The sequence below is a fragment of the Perca fluviatilis genome, chromosome 7, assembly GCF_010015445.1.
Source record: "Perca fluviatilis chromosome 7, GENO_Pfluv_1.0, whole genome shotgun sequence".
NCBI classification, from domain to species: domain Eukaryota; kingdom Metazoa; phylum Chordata; class Actinopteri; order Perciformes; family Percidae; genus Perca; species Perca fluviatilis.
In genome coordinates this window covers 37,340,115-37,360,946 of record NC_053118.1, presented here as the reverse complement: position 1 = coordinate 37,360,946, position 20,832 = coordinate 37,340,115, and the positions used below count along the sequence as shown (strand labels likewise).

The window sequence follows — 20,832 nt, the reverse complement described above, 5'->3', positions numbered from 1 at the left end:
TTGGTTTAAAGAAATGCCAATTAACCAGAACACGTTCTCCCATCCAGGAATGCTGTGTGGACTAGACAGACCTTCCTCAACAGCGCTGGGTGTGTGTGTGTGTTGTCCGTGTCTGTGTTGTGTGTGTGTGTGTTGTCCGTGTCTGTGTTGTGTGTGTGTGTGTGTGTGTGTAGATGTTGTGTGTGTAGAAGCTCCCGTGCTGCACTGCTGATCTCCTGCGCTGTGCCGCTGTTGCTACGCTGTTGCTACGCTGTGCAGCTGGTCTCCTCCTTGCATTGGAATGTGGTCAGTGCTGCAGCATCAGCTTTTCCATTTGAACAGTCTGTAACTTCTAATTTTGGCATCATTCGTCTTCTTAAGCCCCAGAAACACCAAGCCGATAATCGTCCGTGGGACAGTCTGGTGAGGTCGGTGACTCGAGTCTGCTCGGTGTGTTCCGTGCCGTCGGCCTTCATTTTGGCCGATTTGACATGTATAATCGGCGGGGCGGGAACTGCCAGTATACTCTTAACCCAAATTAATTGACTTTCCTCGCACATCGTGTGGAAACCCATTGCCCTATACCATTTTAGTTTTTACACAAGCTGAAACTAAACATGACGAGTTGTATTAACATGGAACCTTAAGTTTAGTATTTATATTTATTAGTAGTGTGTACTCAAAATCATTAGATAAAACTAGCTATTATGACTTGTTATTGCTACTCATCATTTATTACAATTACTGTATTTTCCTCTAATTTAATTAGCTTTTGATTTGTTTTTAAATAGGTTTTAAAACATTGTTTCAATTAAAATTGGATGGAAAAAAAAGAAACACCTCTAAATGCTCCAATGCATTTTATTTTTTAGAAAAATTGCCAAACACAGCCAATCTTGTTATTACAAACTTAACATCAGGTCAACATCAACACGTCCAACCTAAAATGATTAATCTGGTAAAAGTAATTTCAAATCACTGAAACAATTATGTGTTGTGTGTGTTGTCCATGTCTGTGTTGTTTGTGTATGTTGTGGGTGTGGGTGTTGTCTGTGTCTGTGTTGTTATAATGTGGGTGTTGAATGTGTCACAAATTTACAAGAGAAAAACATGGATGCCCCCCTCCCCCCCCCGAGATTAAAGTGGTAAATCCATAAACAAAACAAAATTGACAAGTTGTCAGAGTTGTTTGTGTGTGTTGTGTGTGGGTGTTGTACATGTCTGTGTTGTATTTGTCTATTGTGTGTGGATGCTGAATGTGTCTGTTGTTTTGTGTGTGTGTGTGTGTGTGTGTGTGTGTGTGTGTGTGTGTGTGTGTGTGTGTGTGTGTGTGTGTGTGTGTGTGTGTGTGTGTGTGTTTCATCTGCTTGTTTTACAGAAAATAAAAAGCTTTACCCCACAGGTAAGAAGGTATTTTACTAGTGTGGCAAAAAAAAAAAAAAAATGTAGTCAACAGCTTCTTTGTCAGGATTTGTGACTTGAACCCAGAAGCAGACTGATAGACAGTTCGAAGTTTTACACAGTTTATTAATGAATCAGACAAGGTAGCAGGGTGGACTGGTGGGAAAATCCTCTCAGGCGACAGGTTGTGGACACAGGCAGGGAGACGAAGCACGCAGGACTGGTGACGGCAGGTGGAGAGTGGCGTCAGCAGGCAGGCTGAGAGACCGTAGAACTGAGTGGTTCTCCTTCAAAACACAAAGAACAGCATTCAGGTTTGCAGGCACAAACAGCAGGTTACAAACAAGTTCCGCGACAGATCCAAACTGGACGTTCACCTACGCAACTAGACTTAACTATCCGGCGCCGAACAGAGAGCAGCCACAGCTTAAGAAGCTGCGCTGATGAGCCACGGAAAACAGGTAGTTGATTAGAGAGCGCCCGCAGCTGCGAGTAATCCCGGGAGCGGCCAGTCACACACACTGCACTGTGAGAGAGGAGAAAAAGATCGAGCAGAGGAGAGGGAGAGGAAAAGAGAGAGAGAGAGAAGACTCCAGGGAAGCCCAGCTCGTCACTTCCCCCCTAGAGGAGACGTGACATTCTTACAGTAGCCTTGACATCTCTTTACATTGCGAGCTGATTTTTCAAAGTCTGTAGCTTTGGCTTTAGGTCAGCGTGGCCTAACAAGAGCAATACCTGTTGGATGAACTGAAGTGTGAGCTCCATAGTCTTGGGGTTGTTAAGATGGAGTGCATACATGAGTCCAAACAGAATGCACGTTGCTTTTGGCAGATCTTGAATGTTGTCCATCACGACTTCTCCCTCAATGCTGATTTTCAACGAGGCTGGACTGAGATGCTGGGAAGGTGTGAGCACAGCACCTTCACGCTCAATATGAAGTATCCCAATGTCAAGGTCACGAAAAGAATCCTCATCATCATCATCAGATTCCTAAATAAAGAATAACAGAAGAGCACAATCATTACATTATATTTCTCATTTGAAAAACAACTTTAATCAATATAAGAGTGTCATGGTGAAAAATGAATAATGGTAAAAATTATAAGAAAGCAAGAGCTTACTTACAAAGCCTGCTTTGAAGAAGTTTGTGGGGTTGTCCCCAAGGATGATAGGAAGCCCTCTGAGCACCTGTGTCCGGATCGCAGTTGGCTCTGTAGTCTTTTGCGAATTAAACACAGTACCACAAGTTAGATAGCTAAAATGAAAAACAAATAATGATCCATTAGCCTGGGTAAACCCTGACGAACTTCCGGCAAATTTGAGATTTGCTCTGCAAGTCAGTCTGGTCGAAGCCCATTCAAACCCATTTCCAATGTTCAAAACCAATCACAACCGCTGAGGCGGGCTTTACACCAATCACAACCGCTGAGGCGGGCTTTACGCGACGACGATAGCGAAGCGACGGCGAGCAGCTTTTTGTTTACATTCAACATGACTGCTACCGAAGCGCAGCGTCACCCGGATCGTTGGTCTGATTGGTTGAAGGACTATCCAATGGCGCCCAGAGGCATTTGAGCGGCGTCCGTTGGTGACGAAATGAGCTGTGAATGAAGCTACCCCGAGACCCACTCTTAGTTACAACTGAGAAGGGTCTGGTGTCAAGCAGGCTAATGATCTATGAGAAAGCTTAAACAAACCAAGCAATGTTTGGATTGAATTATACAACTAATAGAGTAGCATCGTGATATGATGTTTAAACAAAAAAGTACATAATGTGTATGGACCTACATTGGTCTGTTGTGAAATCTGTGTCAACAACTGTCCAACGTTCCCTCTCTTGGATCGAAATAACTCGAGGAGCCGAGGACTGTGCCGATCGAGGCTCTCATAGAATTCCTGCTTGAGGTTCTTGCCCACAATCCTGCTGAACTCCATGAACACCTGAAAAATACAGAGAACAAAAAAAACTGAACTTAGATCAAGTGAACTATACAAGGCAGCTAAGCCATCTGCAAAGTAGTGCTGAAAAACATCCATGTATGTCCTTTTTATATGATTTGAAATTTTAATGTTTAAATGAAATACATCATGCCCCAAATTAAAAATACCAATGTTTTCCTTAAAGAGGACAAGAGAAATATACATCTAGACACATTATATAATAATAGAAAGATAGTTATTTGTTATGTTCTCTTTCTTAAACAGACTTGATCTTCAGTGAAAAGGGCAGGCCAACGTTTCACCATCGTGCTTATGGCAGGTTCCGACTCCACTACCTCTTTTCTTCTCAGAGCAAACGTCTGATCCATCTTCTTTTTCACAAGAGGTCCATTTGGTGTTCTCTTCTGCATTTCATCAACCAAGTCTTTACAGGCCCCTTCCAGGGCTGCCTGATCTAATCCATCCGGAAAGTTGGGCAAGTAGTTGATTTCACCTTTGTTTGCATTCTTGATGCGCTTTTTAGCTGGTTGTCCCATATCTTCATTGGTAGAATCCTCACTGTCTTCTGATTCAAGGGTGTCATTTGGAGGCTCATGTTCTTCTTGGGCCATTTCATTAGTTGCACTACTAGAGACTATTTCTGGCCTGAACATCCTCCAGTTGTGTGTTCTGTGCTTCTTACTTCTGTGTGCATTAAATGTAAAATACACATTTGTGTGAAAGTTACAGCCATTATATGGACACTGGACTCTGTGATTTACCTTTAAATGTGTACTGCGCATGTGAGTGAGAAAGACTGCTTCTGTGCAGGGTGCAGAAAAATCCCATGACTGACAGTGAAAGGTTACTTGGGCAGTTTCACTCAGTTGTGCACCCTGTGTTTTCTGGTGAATCTTTGCTAAGTGGACCTTAAGTGCATTAATTGAGTTGAATGTGCACACACATTGTTGGTGTAAGCAGGGAAATGGGAAAGTTCGACCATAGTTTCCGTGTTTTAACCGATAATGTTTTAAAAGGTAACCCCTTTTCTCGCACATAAACTTACAGTACTTACACTTCCACAGCATCCTCACACCACAAGGATCTGTAAAAATAGAAAACAAGAAAACGTTTAGCTTAACGACTCAGCTCAACAATGTCACTATTAAATACAATAAGGTAATAAAACCGAAACGACGCCTGTGTCACAGAGAAAACCGGCATGTAAACAAGCGTGTGTGTGAGGCCGGTTAAATACTGGCTGCATGCTGTGAGTGTGGTGTTTCTGTTGTGTGTCAGCTGTGTGGCGGCTGCATGGATTTTTCTATGTCTTTACACACCAGAAACGTGTCTGACGCGGCGCTGCTTCTGCTGCTAGCCTTGTCTGGACACATGCATGTTTCTCATTGATTTACTGCACTCAAGCAGTAGTATACTTCATGTTAAACATAAATATATACTGATTTGATTACAGCAAAGACAACGTCGGCAGTATTGACGGCAAAATAGGCTACAGAATATTTGAAAATTGATAATTATTTATTATAATTTTTTAAAATTACATTTATATATCTGCATTTATGTCAAAACCTCAAGACTTTCAAACATCAACATGTCATTTATTAATATGTATTTGTGTCAAAATGACATATAAACATCTTTTCCTATTCTATTTTGACTGGAAACACTTCCAACGCGGGAAAAATAAGTGTTGGTTCTATTTCTAGCAGGCAGTGTGTAAGCTCTGACCTGTTAACATGGGAGCCGAAATATAAACGGACACGCCACGCAGCCAGTGTGTAGCCAGCCTGAGAGTGAGTGAGAGGGAAAAAGAGAGCGGCCAAGGATGGGTCGAGTGGATCAATGCGCTGTAAGCACATTGAGTCCACAACGTAAACACCTCCACAGCGACTGCTACGCTCATTTTCCCCGACAGCGGTTGAATCGCTTTTCTATCGCGTAAAATGACGGTTATATAAATGATACAGTCGAGCAAACTCGCCGGTATGTGAGCCGTCCTCAGACTGTTAACACTAAGCTAACATTCAGCTGACACATTTTTGAGTAGCTAGCTAGTGTTAGCAATAAGCATGTATTAACACCATGCACAGGTTCAAACAGTATTACATGGGGAAAAAAAAGCTGCATCAACAAATTATCTGCAAGCTTTTGGGTATTCAAAATTCCCACAAAGATAACTAGGCTACAATAGTTATTTTACATAACCATTCCACTTGGAGTAAGGTTGCTTCCTGGTCAGGGTACCGTCTGCTGCCGATGCCTGTGCTCGTCCCGCCAGGTGTAGAGCCCCTTGGACGCACGTTAGACGCTGGTCTTGTCACGTGACCAGGCAGGTTTTTGAATTAGCCTCCTCCCCTTTCTTATGAAAGTAAACATACCAAGTTATCTCTGCTAAACCTGATTAGTGCAATGAATCTTTCAGCTAAATAGTACAAACAACTAATGTTTAGTTATGATAGCAGGTTTTTACTAAACATAAAAGAATAAGTAATGATCACTCGTAAGTTTAATTAGAAACAACATCTGGGTTTACAGTGCAGTCTGACTCAAATGACCAATATGGTGGAGTACTAACCCGGAAACGAGGAGAGTTTCTCAAAATCTGACGAAAATCTTTTAAACTGACCTTTGTTGATCTGAAATGAAGACAGATTCAGCAACTGCACGGCCTATTTCTCTGTTTTCAGAAACACGTTTCAGTGAACTATTTTAGTACAATATGAGATTGTATTCTGAACAAGCCGCCATGACAGTCTGGCTTTGAATTTCCAGAGAAACCAGACCCACGTGACGCGTTCGTCCAATCACCTTTTGGGCAACAATACAGATTAGCGCCGCCTGCTGTTACGGAGACGTATTACGTCTCGTCTCCTTGGTGTGGTCCGAGGCACTTTTTTTAACAACTCGGGGAGACTGATCAGCCCAACTGCCTTTTCTGCCGAGGGTCCGCCGTCTGGTTGACTGTCACGACGCTAAGTTCAGGCAAAGTCGGGCTGAACTCCTGGCAAACCTAGGTACAGTCCGTCAACGGTGTAGGTTTAGGTAGGGGGGCACGAGATCCGGATCTGCTCTAGCTCACCGAGGCACTGAATTACACAAAACAGATTCCTCCGAGCATTATCTGCTCCTCAATCAATATTATCACTTTATTTTTAAGAAATAGTTGTTTAGCATTCTTGTGTCTCTTTCTTTCCTTTATTTATTTTTTTCTTCCTACGTTCACTTTCCTGTTCCTACAGCTGTACACACATTTCATGATTTTATAATCATTTTTAAATCTTCCCCTTTCACATGGTTTTTCCCCCTTTAATGTTACAGACTCAATCTTATCTTACTCTTACATTAACTGCCTTAATGTTCCACTTTCATGAAAATTCATGTTTATTTACCTTCTTTTTTAACTTATTCTTCATGGTTTCTCAGCATTTTATTTTTAGGTTTACCTAAAGATCCTCCCTTTTGGAAATCCATAATCTCTATGATTCCAGTCCATGTCCATCCATCATGATTCCCACAAAAGGCCCTAATACTAGTGCCGGACTAGTAAACACAGTCGTCACTGTGCAGCTTGGATTGTTCCTAGGCACAATCAAAATTAAAGCCGTTACGTCTCGGACATTAGTGAGAAATCCCTTCTCGTCTTTAGTAGTAAGTGGTTCCCTGTAAACTCTGGGTTCATGAATTCACACTTACTGACTCACATTCGAGAAATCCAATTTCTCGTCATGACAGATGAATATGGAACAAAAACGTTTTACTTGTGGATTCCCCAAATTCCGTACCATATTAAAAACACGTGGCCATATTGAAAAACTCCAGATGAACAGACAAACTGTTTTAAACCTTTTGGTTTGTCTTACAGTATCTTGTAATTCAGAATTTACTTCATGTATATAACTGTCTATATATATACATGTATATATATATACACATATACATTTATTTTACACTTCACTCGGCTTTGCGTCATGCCTAACAGGCTACTATTTGAGCCTTTGCAGCACCGTTATTTATCATCAAGCTGCCATACTTCCTCGTAACACATCCTACTGCTGCAGGCATGATGGAGAAATGCAGCAGCAACACAATTCTGAATTACGCTTTTTTTTTTTCAAAACTCCCGGACGCACGTTGTGTAAAGCCAAAATAAAATATCACCGAAGCACGTCAAGCTTAAGCTACCACCTACGAGGTAATAAACGTGAGTCAGGTTGATGCTACCCACTAGCATGCTACCCACTAAGGCAAAGCAGTATTTTGGAGAGTGCTACGAGTGCTACTTGCCGACCTGTGGATGAAACCAAATCCCCAAAAAATTACTACAGCCCTTGCGAAATGGGTGGCAACTAAATGCAGACCTGTCAGCATCGTAGAGGACTCGCGTATTAAAGACTATGGTTGGCATGTTCTGACCCGTCTCATTGCCGTCGAGAGGGACAGTAGTTTCACACATAAACAGCCTGTAATGACACGGAGAAAGCAGCCCAACTGGATGGTGCTGCAAACGCTGTCTCATGAACCGGTGATCACTGGACGTCAGTGAGTAATCAAAGTTATTTAGGAGTTACTGCACACTATATTGACTGTGGTAACGATAGGGATTTTTTGTTTTTTAGTTAGGTACTTGGAGGAATTGTGCAATAATGACAGATTCACACATTTTTCTTTTGGTTACAGTAAATAAATAATAAACAAGTCAAGTTCATGAAGGAACTTTCTTTGCATTCATTTGATTCCCAATCAAGATACACTGGTAAGAATTGCTTTCCATTGTTAATATGTACTTAAAAACAGTTCTGAAATGCAAAATAATAGAATTTTAATCATGTGATAAAATATGTGATTAATCGTGATTAACTATAGAAATTCAGCGATTAATCGTGATTAAAAACAAGTAATCGTTTGACAGCCCTAATATATATATATATATATATATATATATATATATATATATATATATATATATATATATATAATTTTGACTTTCTGAAAGAAAAACTGGAATTTCAACTTCTCACCGAATTTAGGAGATTATTTCCTTCCGTCTAGATCGGTGTGGAGTCGATCGGTGACCGTTGGGCACTTTTATCCTCTCGTCTTCTAATCCCATTTTTTGTGGAGGCAGAGGAAAGGTGATCAGCCTCTGGACCCTCCGGATTTTCCGACGGACTCGCACCCGATCCCACTTCTGACACCAGAGTTTAATTTGAGCCGGAACACTCCAGAACATCGAACCTTTTTTATTGGATCCGGCACGCCTTGTGTCACTATGAAAAATGAATCGCCTAAATGAAAAAAATAAATTATGCGCAAATGCACGGTCGCAAGGAGTGTAGTCCGCCGGTAACCCCGACGCACACCGAGGCGCGAGGGCCCGTCCATCGCTGCTTGCAGCTTTAATTCCCCATTGAAGTTCCACAAAAATCTCATGTTTGCTTGGTGTTTTCAAGGTAAGACATAGGGGGGGAGAGGGACGGACGGAGGGGAGGCACTTCAACAGCGTGACGCGGCACTTCAAGTGACATAAGCGCTTGTGTCGGTTGAGATTACTGTTATAGCCTCATTTCACTCAGGGGAAAAATGTCAAAAAGACAACAAAGTTTGCTTAACTTGTTCAAATACTTTGGCCAGTCAGATCCCAAACAAGCAAAAACCATTTCAAGAATGTGGAGACCACGGTGGGTTTTTTGGTTAATTTAGTAGTCTAATGGATAATTGCTTCTTGTGAAAACGATTGTTGCAGTGTATTTTATTTTATTTATTTACATTTCGCACCGATGCAGTGCATGTTCTGAAATAAAAATAAACATTGCCCTGATGTACATGCAGCGTAGTTTAGGTTTTTTTAGTCAGAAAAGCTATGTAGGCAGTGTAATTATTTTTTTTTTTTTCCATTACCGCCAACCCCCGTTTTGAGTCCCTGATCCACCCCCCTCTGCACTCCGGGACCTCCCACTTTACAAATTAAGCACTGTCTGACACCAAATTGTTGTGGGAAAATCTCTTAGTGTTTGGTGATGAAGTTGGAAATTAAGATTGTCTGACACACTGGAGTTATCCATGTTATTTTCTTTATTATTCTTGCAAGTAGAAGGAGACAGTTTAACAGAGTGACAAGCAGTTTGAGAAAGTGTGTCAGCGAAGACAAAGAAACCTCAGGGTTTTTATGGGTGAGCATGCAGAGGGAGGGACTATATTCTTGTTGACTCAGCAATTTTGTACACTTGCTGATTCTGCTTCTTTTACTGCTGAGTCTGAGATGCTTCAGGGTATTGGCCCTTTGCCAGGTTCTGCCAAGTACATTGGCTACACTATAGGGAGGAGGAAGTGCAGCTTCAGTGCTATGGAGGCAGGAGAAACTATGATTTCCTTTTAAAATAATAGAGCACTTATAATGGATCCCTATAAGGGTTTGGGTCATCACACATGACGTCAATCACACCTTGCTTGATAGAGTGCAAAACATCATAGTTCCGCACAGTGAACATCCTCTCTGGGGTGCCAGCAATCTGCAGGAGCTGCAGGTCGTGGACGTCTCCAACACCGATGGTAAATACGGTAATGTTCCGATCCCTGAGAATGTCAGCTGCGTCCTCCACGTCATCATGAGAATCACCATCTGTGATCAACACCAGATTTTTGGGGACCTGGTCACGGCTGCCCCGCGACTCCTCAAAGTACTCCTTAACGTGATCCAATGCTCTCCCTAAGTAGGTGTTTCCACCTGTGTAATCCACTTCAAGGATTTGTGTGTTCAAATCCTCCTTATTGTAGTACTTGTTGAGGTAAAACTCATCCTTAGGCTCGTCACTGAACTGGCAAAGTCCAATATGCACCAACTTTTCACCGACTTCAAAATTGTCGACTAATGTTGTCGTGAAGTTTTTCATGATATTGTGTTTGTCTTGGTCGATGCTGCTAGACCGATCAAGTAGGAAGACAATATCGCCAGTCTTGCAAGCTGCCAAAGCAAAAAAAGAGAAAGACATTTGTCTACATTACTAATACACAAGTGTGCCTTGGAATTATAGCTATATAGCAAACGATACACTCAACTCCCCATTTTACACTGGTATCTCCAAACTGATAATGCATAGGTGCAAAATATCAGGCTGCATTTACACTACAACATTTGGATTTAAAAACAAATATCTTTTACATTTACGCGTCCACACTGCTGCGGCATATCCGAGCCCCTAAGACGAAGACAATTGTAAATACTGCTGCCCCCGTTTTGGTTTGAAACATCCAGGGTTTCTTTGTAGTCTGGACAGACACAAATGGATCCTTTGGAAACGAGGACGCACGTCAGTCAGTCTTATCGGTTAGATAGCTTACATACGTTTCAGTAACAGTTCTACCTTGCTATCTCTCCAAGGTATTAAATCCCTGCCCTTACTTTTTACCACATCCATGATTTTCAACGGCAGAGTAACGTCAGACAGACCTCCACTCTGTGTTTTCTGCTGCCTTCATCACCTTGTAATCACGTGTTACTTTTAGTAACAGTTCTACCTCATCATCGGTCCAAACTTATTTTTTGTCATTGCTGTTCTTCCTCCATAGTAAAAGCAACTACCATCACTTAGGTGGAGTATACATGCTGCTCCCTGTTTACACCGGTATGCGCATGCCCAGTACATGTGAATGGTCATGAAATATGCCTTTTGGGCATGTTAGTATACACAGAGAATATTTCTGCTACTGGAGCTAAAACTCTTCATCTTTTCTGGCCTAAGACGCAGCTTAAAAACCAAAACGTAGTAGTGTAGATGTAGCCTCAGAGACTGGTACTGTAGTTGTGATGTGAGTGCGTTCCATTTGTACTCGGAAGTCAGATTTTCGAGTTCAAAGTCGGAAACATGCATCGTGAATTCAGATTTCCGAGTTGGGAAGTCAGAGCCCCTCACAGTACAGTACGCCAAGAAAGCAGACCTCGAAATCCAACATGGCTGCTTTCACAGTAGTGAAAGCTATAGTAATATACAATTTAATAGCACCTGTCATATTTGTGTATCATTAATCAGTCGTACACACAGTACTGTCCAACTATTGTCAATGGACATGTTGCTAATGTATAGTGTTTGTATGCACAAAAGACAGCCCAATGTGTTATCAAATAGTATTGCTAACAATGGCTAACCTGGAAAGAGCAACCCCACAGTGAAATCTGACTTGTATGAATGGAATCTGCTCCACTCCTGTGTGACATCATTCCCAGCTCTGACTCACGATGTAAATGGAACGCACTATATGTGCCTCCTGTGGTCCGCAGATTATCTGACATGCAATAATTTTCTCCGTCTTTCCCTTCTCCACCCACACCTGATTAGCTTGATCAGGTGAGTACCCAGAGCATCACCACAGATGGGCTTACTCACTTCAGTTTGTACGCCAAAGGCCCCTTACCAAGCATCATTTTTTGAGGTGCTGGTAGTAAGAATGTGTTGATAAAGTATAGAGCAAAAGCTGCAAGTCTGTGTACCATTACTCTTACCTGACTTTGTAGATTTGCAAAGGACAGAAGACATACTTCCGTACAGAGTTTCTAGAGCCTCAAAATTTTCCACAAAGAAAACTTTGGATTTGTCGCCACCAGCCATAGTCATCAGCTGATCAAGTTTAGCTTCTTTCACTCCGACACTGATGACGATGATCCCGTTGTCTCGTAGTGCATCAGAGTGCTCCTTTAAGATGTAAGGGTTGGTGGCAGCCCCGTCTGTGATCACCATGAGAATCTGAGGAACATTGTATGCTTTACGGCCACCATGTGTAGCCCTAAAGTACTCCAACGAGAATTGCAAGGCCTCGCCTGTGTAAGTGTCTCCTTCTGTTGGCTTCTGCTTTGGTATTGCTGCAAGAACTTTTCGTTTGGAGTCATAGTCATGCAAAGAAAAATGAGACTGGGGTTCAGTGGCGTAGGAAATGAGCCCAAAACGAGTCATGTCCTTTCCAACTGTGGTTTGTTTCACTATTGACTCCATAAAGATCTGCATGCTTCCATACTGGGTTTCATTTATGCTTGTGGAGCTGTCCACCAGGAAAATAATGTCAGCATTATTTATTGTACAATCTGGTTGAAAGAAAACAAAGAAAGAGCATAAAGTCAGTAACTTAAGAGATGGTTTAAATATTTCAGGAAATACACTTGATTGCTATCATCATCAAAGTTGAGTTTCTTCACACAGGGGTTGCTGATCAACAATTAGCTTCAATGCTAACTGGTAAAAGCACAAAAACTCCTTTTCACATTTCTATTTTACCTGTTCAAGCTTAATAATAAAGATATATTTAAATCATGGAGATAATGGGTGTCATACATGCATATGTTGTTGAAAATTATGTTCATGCTTATTTAAAGTGCAGACTCCTTTAAAGCAGACTGGAACACGTGAGAGATTAAGCTAATGGCTCAATGCTTTTACAAACAAGTACACTGGTTACTCTAAAGTATTTTTGGGGAAACTGCTCTTACCTTTCCGACAGAGCTCCAAAGCCACCTTGCTCTCCAAGTCCTTCAGTGCATCAAAGTTTTTCTCAGAATACACCCTGTCTGTTGAGCCACTGATCTCACCCAGCTGGGTGGTGTTGGCGTCCACCACTCCAATGGCGTAGACTTCCACTCCCTTTTTCCTCAGAGCCTCAGCGGGGCCTATGACCTCGTCTTTGGCCTCACCGTCTGTGATCACGATCAGCCTCTGACTGACATCAGGACGCCCTCCATTGGTTTTATCGAAATACTGCGACACCTCAGTAAGGGCCTTTCCTGTGAGTGTGCCTTGGTCCAGCTGCTCCATATCATCGATGGCTTTCAGAATTTCCTCTGTGCTGTAGTAGCGGCTGAGGGGAAACTCCAGCTGGTTGTCAGAGCTGAACTGCATGAGACCGACGTGCACCTTATTCTGCTCGATGGCGGGTTTGCTGATGACGGCTTTCATGAATTCTTTCATTTTCTTGAAGTCATCCTTAGAGATGCTCTCAGAACCGTCAGCTAAGAAAAATATGTCGCCCTGTACATCTCTGCAAACTGTGGACACAGAACACAGAAATGTTAACGTGGTGTTCCTGTTTTCCCCCTCTTCTTCCCTTAGGGCCCAGTCGTTGGGTATCATTGAGATTGCAGGCAGCAGATTAGTTCTTCTTAGTCAACATTAAAAACAATGAAACTAAAATTGGTACCTTTGGAAGGCTTTGCTTAAAAGAACTCTTCTAAAATGACCCCCGTGCCTAAATAACTGAAGGACCTAGCTAAGGCGACATTTACCCAATTTCTCTAGTCAAGAATGATTATACTGCAACTGCCGCAACTCTCACTTCTTTTAAATCAAGGCTGAAGTCTGGATGGCATAGCTTGTTATGAAGAACCATTAGTGGACATGAATTTGCCTAGAGCAGCTTGAATTGAGGTGAGTCGTAAAAGTTTCAACGTAACCAATTGTTGTTTAAAAACTGTTGACTAAGGTTGTAAGGCTGTTTAAAGGCTGTATTTTTAGTATTTTATAATATTATCAATGTCAATGTCATTGTCATTTATTTTTTTCTGGCGAAAAACCCATAAGATGTGGTTTCACTTCCCTCTCCTTTTGCTAACTATTGGCGCTTACCCACTGCTAGTACCAGCTCTACTCGGAGCGACGGCAGCGCCCCGTCCTCCTTTTTCCATTGCAGATTTAGTACCTCCTAATGCATGAGGCGAGCATGGCTGGTCGTCATAGCTACGCCACAGGAAACTGCCATGACCTAACGCGACACACACAAAACATCGAGGGTGTGTTGTTTTTGATTCTCGGCATGTGGCTGTTGCCAGAAGACACATTTTGTCTCAAAAGAAGCTGGAGGCAGCAAAAAAAACACCGCTGGCTAAACTATTTAAAAATGTTGGGTTTGTTCAGGACAACCCCATTGGCCACTAGCAATGATGACGCAGTGATTAGTGATGATTCACTCCGACCAATCAGTAGTCTGCAGGTTTTCACATCACGCCTCAGCTCGCTTGGAACCTCGATGGAGGTGATACTAAATAAAGTACCTGTTGGCAGGTACCAGGGACTTTTTATCATAATGGAAAACCAATAAAGGAGAGTAGAGTCGAGGTGAGTCGAGCAGGTACCATGTAATGGAGAAACGGCATATGTATTTTAAAGTCCAGTGTAGTTAACCTTTACTTACCGTCTTCAGTACAGATGTCTGTGATGATGTCGTTGTTGATGGATTTCAAGGCATCAAAATTATTGACCTGGATAGTCCTCTTGGGGTCGCCTGCAATATCTTTTAGCTCAGCTTCGTTTGACTCTTTCACCCCGATGGCAAAGATGGTGACACCCTGCCCCCTCAGTTCTTCTGCTGGAGCCGTGACGTCATCAGTGGATTCCCCATCTGTGATGACAATCAGGTACTCTGGGACCTTGTGACCACGAGTTTGCATCGCTCTCCTAAAGTGTGGGCCCATGGATTTTAGGGCTTTTCCTGTCTCTGTCCCACCTCCTTCATGTGCAATATTCTTCACAGATTTCTTCAGGTTATCAACATTTGAGGAGGCTGTCAGGTCAAATTGCAAAGTTGGATTATCAGCATATTTCACAAGCCCGACGCGGACATGATCTGGCCCAATATTGAAGGTACCAAGAAACCTCAAGATGAAGTTCTGCATATCTTCGAAGTCTCGGTTCCCAATGCTTCCCGAGTCGTCCATCAGGAAGAAGATGTCAGCTTCATCCTTTTTTACACATGCTGGAGAGATTTAATTGATTTGCAGGTTACAACATAAATACTAATACAATATTTAAATGTTGATTATTTTGTGTCTATGGAACTTGTCAATATTCACAAAACGAAAGAAGACTACAAAAAAAACAGTGGTTCAAACCTTTTTTGGCCTCGGATTCCCTTGCACTGACTTTGACGGCTTGGTCAATGATGTTTTCACAAATGACTTTCTGCAGGCTGTGCTTCAGGGACTTCAGCTCGGTGAAACTGTTCACATTAAAAACATGCCTATCAATGGGGTGAGACGCCATGTCCCTCAGCTCTTTCATGTTGGCATCTTTGATTCCTACAGAGTATACGGTGACATCAGCCCGACGGAGACGGATTGCTGCTTCATGCACGCTGTCCTGGGATTTACCGTCGGTGATCACCACCGCCACCTGCTGGACACCCTTACTTTTCCTGCTGCCCTTTTCCTCAATAAAGGTATTGTTCAGAGTGAAGGTTAGGGCAGCTCCAGTGTTCGTTCCACCTCCTCTGTAGGGCAGGATGTTGATGAACTGGAGGATTTCCTTCCTGTTATTGAACGTGTCGAGGTAGACCTGTGGTGAGGACTCCTCGTTGTACGTAACGATGCCCACTCTGACTTTATTCGGTCTTACATCCAGGCTGCTCACAATCGAGTGCAGGAAAGTGCGCACCAGCTTAAAGTTTTCTTCTCCAATGCTTCCCGACTCATCAACGATGAACACAATGTCTGCAATATTGGCTCCTTTGCAATCTGTGAAAAGGAGTGTAATAAGTTAACTTGAGCCATCGGCTACTTAACCATTCAAATATATATTTGAAGTTTAAATTATTTATAGTTTGGTGATTTGCGATCCTAAAAGGCGGCTGGGTTAAAATAATTTAAAGGTTATTTGTTTAAAATGTACTTTACATTTAACACTCATTAAACCATTCAATGACTTTTTCCCCCATAATGGACTCAGATAGTCATTCTTATTTGTTCCTCACTGCCTGTAAAGCAGCTGTACAATGTCCACTTCCAGACACTAACAACAAGAATTACAACGACTGTTTAGGTGGCTGAGTGCCCAAAGGAATGACGATTCTCACCTTCAGTAATGTCGTCCTTTTTCTCAGTCACGATGGAATCCTTCAAAATAAGTACTCTGGGAGAATCAAATGCGTACCCAGAACTGACAAAACGTAGTAAGGCATCCACAGTTGCACCTGCACTAATCCCAACAACAGTAACCCCTGCTGATTTGATCTTTTGAGCTTCCTTAGACACAAGATCATCTGAGTCTCTTCCACTCACAACGACCAGGAATTGTCGGGCGCCTAGGTGTGCACGACCCCCCGCCTCACTGGTAAAAAAGCGAGTGTTGGCGTCCAGCAGAGCCCTACCCAGGTAATGTGGTTGGTTGGGTTGTGGGCGCAGGCGGAAACCTCTGACAGCAGACAGGAGTTGCTGTCTAGTTTGATGAGCATTGAGAAGGAATTCATCCTGGGTATCTTGACCGTACTGTGCCACACCGACACGGTAGGTGGATGATCCGGCATTAATTTGATTGATCAATTCCACAAGGTCGTTCTTAAAAGACACAAACTGTCCTTGATCTATGCCGCTGTCCACCAGGAAGAAAATATCTGCGTTCCAACTCAACCTTTTTCCCCCCCCAACAAACAGAAGAAGAAAAAACAAACATTATTACATTCTGTTACAGTTTAATACAGTCAAGTCAATATTGTGTGTCTCCTCCCAGCCACCTCTCAAAGTTATAGCTAGTTTGTCCTAGTTGAGCAGGGGTCAAATAATTCAGCCCAACTGACCTTTCAACCCCAAAAAGATGCATACAAACTTTTATATTTTCAAGTTTTGACAGTCAAAAGCTGACTGTTCAAACAATATGGTGCCAAACTACTTTTCTCATGTGTAGCAGGTCCAACACCGTGAATACCCATTTGCCATTTGTAAACTTCACCATGTCTCACCCCTTTCTATGATGGCAGGCTTTGAGTGGGCCATTTGGAACAGGTACACTTTTGTCTTAGTATATGTTTGAACAAGACTGCGTAGAAACTGACACCTTAACTACACCTACCCATGCACATTTTTTCCTGTGTTTTTCAAAACCCTTACTGGAAATGACAGCAATCAAGTTGAACTTTTTGACACAATGCCTACCAAAGTGGACTGCAGATTGTAAGAGTAGTAAACCAAATGTAAAGTAGACCATAAGGGTTAGAGCCAGGGTGGGATAATTGTAATGGCAAATTTTATTATTTACTAATGATTGTTCAATATTTTACAAGATTTAGTTTATTTATGTGACTCTTAGGCACCATAGGGAACAGATGGCAACCATGAACTTTCAGCCTAGTTGCAGTTATTTTCTTTTTCTAGCTGAACCTCCTCACAATTGTTTATTTTAACAGATAAGGTGAAGAAGGGAATGATGACTATCTGAACTGTGTCTGTTCCTGTCTCCTGCTGAAAGAAAGTGTTTAGACTAAGGTTAGGAACAGTAGTAGAAGGGGGGCTGTAAACTAATTTTGACTGTTTACAGCAGCTAAAGATAAGTTGAGGAGGATGGCTTTAAACGGAGTTTCAACAGTATATAATGTGTGATGTTTGGACTAGTTTTAGAAAGACTTTTTCAGGACGTGCTGCAGTACTTGTGACACTGTGTTTCTCTGCATTTGCAAATGTAAATAAATACTCAAAGACCAAACTTTGGTGTAATTATCAAAACGTCTCTATTTGTTTCATCTTGTGTTCATTGATCACAAAACCCTGCTGCTAACAACAAAAACTTGCACCACATAATCAATCAATCAATTAATCCCTTGTTATGATTCATTTTAATTTTAATTTTATATATGTCTGTATATATTTTTTTTTATTTTATATTTTTTTTATATATTTTATATTTTTTTACATGTTCAAAATAAACTACTACTACAAAAGATTCTCAACTTCATAGATCCAAACCATATAAGCAGCCACAGATGCTTTCGGCATTTAAAAGGATAGACACCGGCTAGTATTTTTTCTTTGACAGTTGTTTTCTATTATTGTGAAATTAACAACTAGGCAACTATATAATGTTTCCTCCAATCCTTTGCCTTACCTTCCTTTTGAGCTACCACAGAGAGACAAACAGTTTCCAGCAGCATTTGCATCTGCTCCTGCAGAGCCTGATAGCTATCTAATGAGTGAAGGAAGCGATCTGGAGGCCAGTTGGCGATGGACTCAAGCTGCTTCCGGTTGGCTTCTCCCACCCCGATGCCAAAGACAATGACTCCGTCCTGCCTAAGCTTCTGGGCGGGTTCCTTCACCTCATCAGTGGACTCCCCATCCGTGATAACTATAGCGATCTGAGGCACCCGTTGGTCAACTCGGCTTCCTGCCTCTTTGGTGAAGTACTGCTTCTGGAGGAAGTCGATGGCTTTTCCTGTTTCAGTGCCTCCTCCTACGAGTTGAATTCTTTCCACGGCAGCCAGCAGAGACTTCTTGTCAGAGTGATCCTTCAGCAGGAACTCCTGTCGAGGTTCATCACTGTACTGAGCCAAGCCGATGCGAACTTTGTTGGGGCCAATGTCGAGGGCTTCGATGAAGTTGCGGAGAAAAGACCGGACCTCCTGAAAGTTTCCAGGGCTGATGCTGGAGGAGCCATCAACTAGGAAGATGATGTCGGCCACGGTGGCTTTTTCACAATCTGAAGAGGGGGGAGAACAAGGTCAGCATAGCACGTGCCAAAATAGGGTGTTCTGGGAAAAGTCTCAGTGTAAAATTAGAGCTACCAATGTCACAGTGAGTATGTTTAGAAGCATATTCCGAATTTGATACAGGTCATATTCTGTTTAGATATTTAAAATAAGGCCTTTTTTTCAACATATACTGTGTTTGCCGGCGCATTTACAAACAAACACAACTTTACACGGTCCATTTAAATCCCCACCTGTTCTCTGAGCAGCGATGCCAGAGAGCAATGCTGCTACGATGAGGCTGAAGACCAAACTGGTTCTTCCCATCATGCTGGGATGGCTCGTGAGTTTCTCCCTTCCTACGACACAGATAGAACAGGAGTTAGTGCAGAACGTCATTGTATTGGTTCTCATCAGCAAACTCTGCAGACTGAGATATTTCGGAAGAGGATCTCAAAGAGACAGGTGCTAGAACGGAGCGTTTCAGACAGAGGGAGACTACAGGTATATTCAGACAAAAATGTAAGCTGCAAGCAGCGTTGGACGGGCCCTCACACCTCTTTGCACGTGGGGTCACTGGCGGACGCCGCTCCTTGCGACCGTGCATTTGCGCAGCACTCAGACCCTGCAAATCGTCACCAATGAAAAGGGAACTCTCTGTTGAGTTCAATGATACCGCACACAATAGTGTACAAGACATGGGTCATTAGTTATTAAAGGTGGCATGGCTTAAGCTTATGGGGTGGGGGAAACCATCACCAATTAAAAAGGAACTCTCTGCTGAGTTCAATGATACCTCACACAAGAGTCTACCTTAAACGGTTCAGAAGTTGTGAAAAGGGGGCGTGGTCTGAGTACATGGGCGTGGCTAGAGTATAGGGGCCGGCTCAATATCACATGTAGACCACACATTATAAGTTTCATGTAAATCGGATGATGTTTGTCATTTAAGGCTGAGTTCCTGTTGCCAGCGGGGGGGCGCTAGGACCAAAAGTCAATATTGGCCTCTAGATGTCCTCAGGCTGGACTCTTGTCAATCTCAAATTTCGTCCAGATTGGAAAATGTACAATCGAGTTACAACAGCTTTCTCGTTCATCGCTAAACGCTCAAAATGGCCGCCACACCCACACCGTTCGACAAAAAGTCTTGATTTTAATAATTTTTCATCACTGAGGTCTCGAGATTGCATACACCAAATTTGAAGTTGATCGGATGAAATCTCTAGGAGGAGATTGTTAACTGTTAGGTCTACTTCATGTTGCCACTAGGGGGCGCTGACTAAATATAGTAAATATCTGTCTCTAGATGTCCTCAGGGTTGGACTCTTATGAATCCTGAAAAGTTTTGAGCCAATTTGACAATGTACACTCGAGTTACACTCGAGTGTACTTTTTCTTTTTCATTGGCGAAATGCCCTATGACGAAAAGTTTTTCTTTTAACAACTTTTCATCTTTAACATCTTAAGATGGTACAGACCGAGTTTGAAGCTGATCGGATGAAATCTCTAGGAGGAGTTCGTTAAAGTACGACATGTGGAAATGGCCAAAATCACACTAATTTCGAACTTTCAATTCAAAATGGCGGACTTCCTGTTGGGTTTAGGGTATGGCTCTAATGAGCTTTTTTTGTACATCTTGACATGCTACATATGTGTACCAAGTTTCGTTAGTCTACGTTAAACGTACTGCAGGGGCTCAATTTTTTAAATTGTGTAGGGGGCGCTAGTGAGCCATTTTTATGCACCTATTTCCCGAAACCCTTAAAATACGTAAATGTTCACCAGGCTTGATGCGACCGCCAATTTTGGTGAGTTTTTGAGTAGCTTAAGCCCCTCAAAAAGGCAATTTATTTGCCGGGAAAAAGAAGAAGAAGAAGAATTCCTTTAGAATCAATAGGATAAATGTTTTTGGAACATTAAAGCATCAGGGTTCAACGGGCAAGTAAAAAAAAAACCGTCAAAAATAAGCGTCAGGGAAAAGTGCCAAAAAATATCCCAAAAAAATTAAACTTTAAAGAAAAAAAAAAACATCAAAAATACATCAAAAATCTAGAAAAAAAAACTCAAAAAAATATGTCAAAAAACAAG

At 42.1% G+C, this 20,832-nt stretch overlaps 2 protein-coding genes across 4 annotated transcripts in view; both read right to left on the bottom strand.

Annotated features, from left to right (window-relative positions):
- Window positions 1–1,321: 1,321 nt before the first annotated feature.
- On the bottom strand, window positions 1,322–5,964 carry LOC120561883. 3 transcript variants are annotated; one of them, XM_039805209.1, is made up of 6 exons: window positions 5,527–5,964; window positions 4,376–4,405; window positions 3,169–3,321; window positions 2,506–2,598; window positions 2,116–2,370; window positions 1,322–1,667 (listed from the first exon to the last, which is right to left on the bottom strand). In XM_039805209.1, the coding sequence occupies exons 3-6, from the start codon at window positions 3,313–3,315 to the stop codon at window positions 1,554–1,556; spliced, it is 609 nt and encodes a 202-aa protein (XP_039661143.1). In that variant the 5' UTR covers window positions 3,316–3,321; window positions 4,376–4,405; window positions 5,527–5,964; the 3' UTR covers window positions 1,322–1,553. The 3 variants fall into 3 exon arrangements, with proteins under 3 accessions (XP_039661143.1, XP_039661144.1, XP_039661142.1); XM_039805210.1 differs by lacking the exon at window positions 5,527–5,964 and having other exon boundaries at window positions 4,367–4,630; XM_039805208.1 differs by lacking the exon at window positions 5,527–5,964 and having other exon boundaries at window positions 4,376–4,630.
- A 3,411-nt stretch (window positions 5,965–9,375) lies between these two features.
- The window catches only part of LOC120561884 (collagen alpha-6(VI) chain-like), a 15,501-nt gene continuing 4,044 nt past the window's right edge, over window positions 9,376–20,832 (bottom strand). Inside the window, exons 2-9 of the mRNA XM_039805211.1 lie at window positions 18,999–19,103; window positions 18,153–18,755; window positions 16,147–16,689; window positions 15,188–15,808; window positions 14,491–15,051; window positions 12,797–13,348; window positions 11,819–12,394; window positions 9,376–10,282 (exon numbers count right to left, since the gene is read on the bottom strand). Of these exons, the coding sequence (XP_039661145.1) occupies window positions 9,711–10,282; window positions 11,819–12,394; window positions 12,797–13,348; window positions 14,491–15,051; window positions 15,188–15,808; window positions 16,147–16,689; window positions 18,153–18,755; window positions 18,999–19,074 (4,104 nt within the window). The 5' untranslated portion in view covers window positions 19,075–19,103 and the 3' untranslated portion in view covers window positions 9,376–9,710. The remainder of the gene's footprint in view (window positions 10,283–11,818; window positions 12,395–12,796; window positions 13,349–14,490; window positions 15,052–15,187; window positions 15,809–16,146; window positions 16,690–18,152; window positions 18,756–18,998; window positions 19,104–20,832) is intronic.

Bases quoted from the DNA above. Each gene is read 5' to 3' on its own strand.
- LOC120561883 (XM_039805209.1), bottom strand. From the start codon at position 3,315: ATGGAGTTCAGCAGGATTGTGGGCAAGAACCTCAAGCAGGAATTCTAT. The intron at 2,371-2,505 runs GTAAGTAAGCTC...TTCTTTATTTAG, and splicing joins ACTTCTTCAAAGCAGGCTTT to GAATCTGATGATGATGATGA. The intron at 1,668-2,115 runs GTATTGCTCTTG...TGTGTTTTGAAG, and splicing joins CACTTCAGTTCATCCAACAG to GAGAACCACTCAGTTCTACG.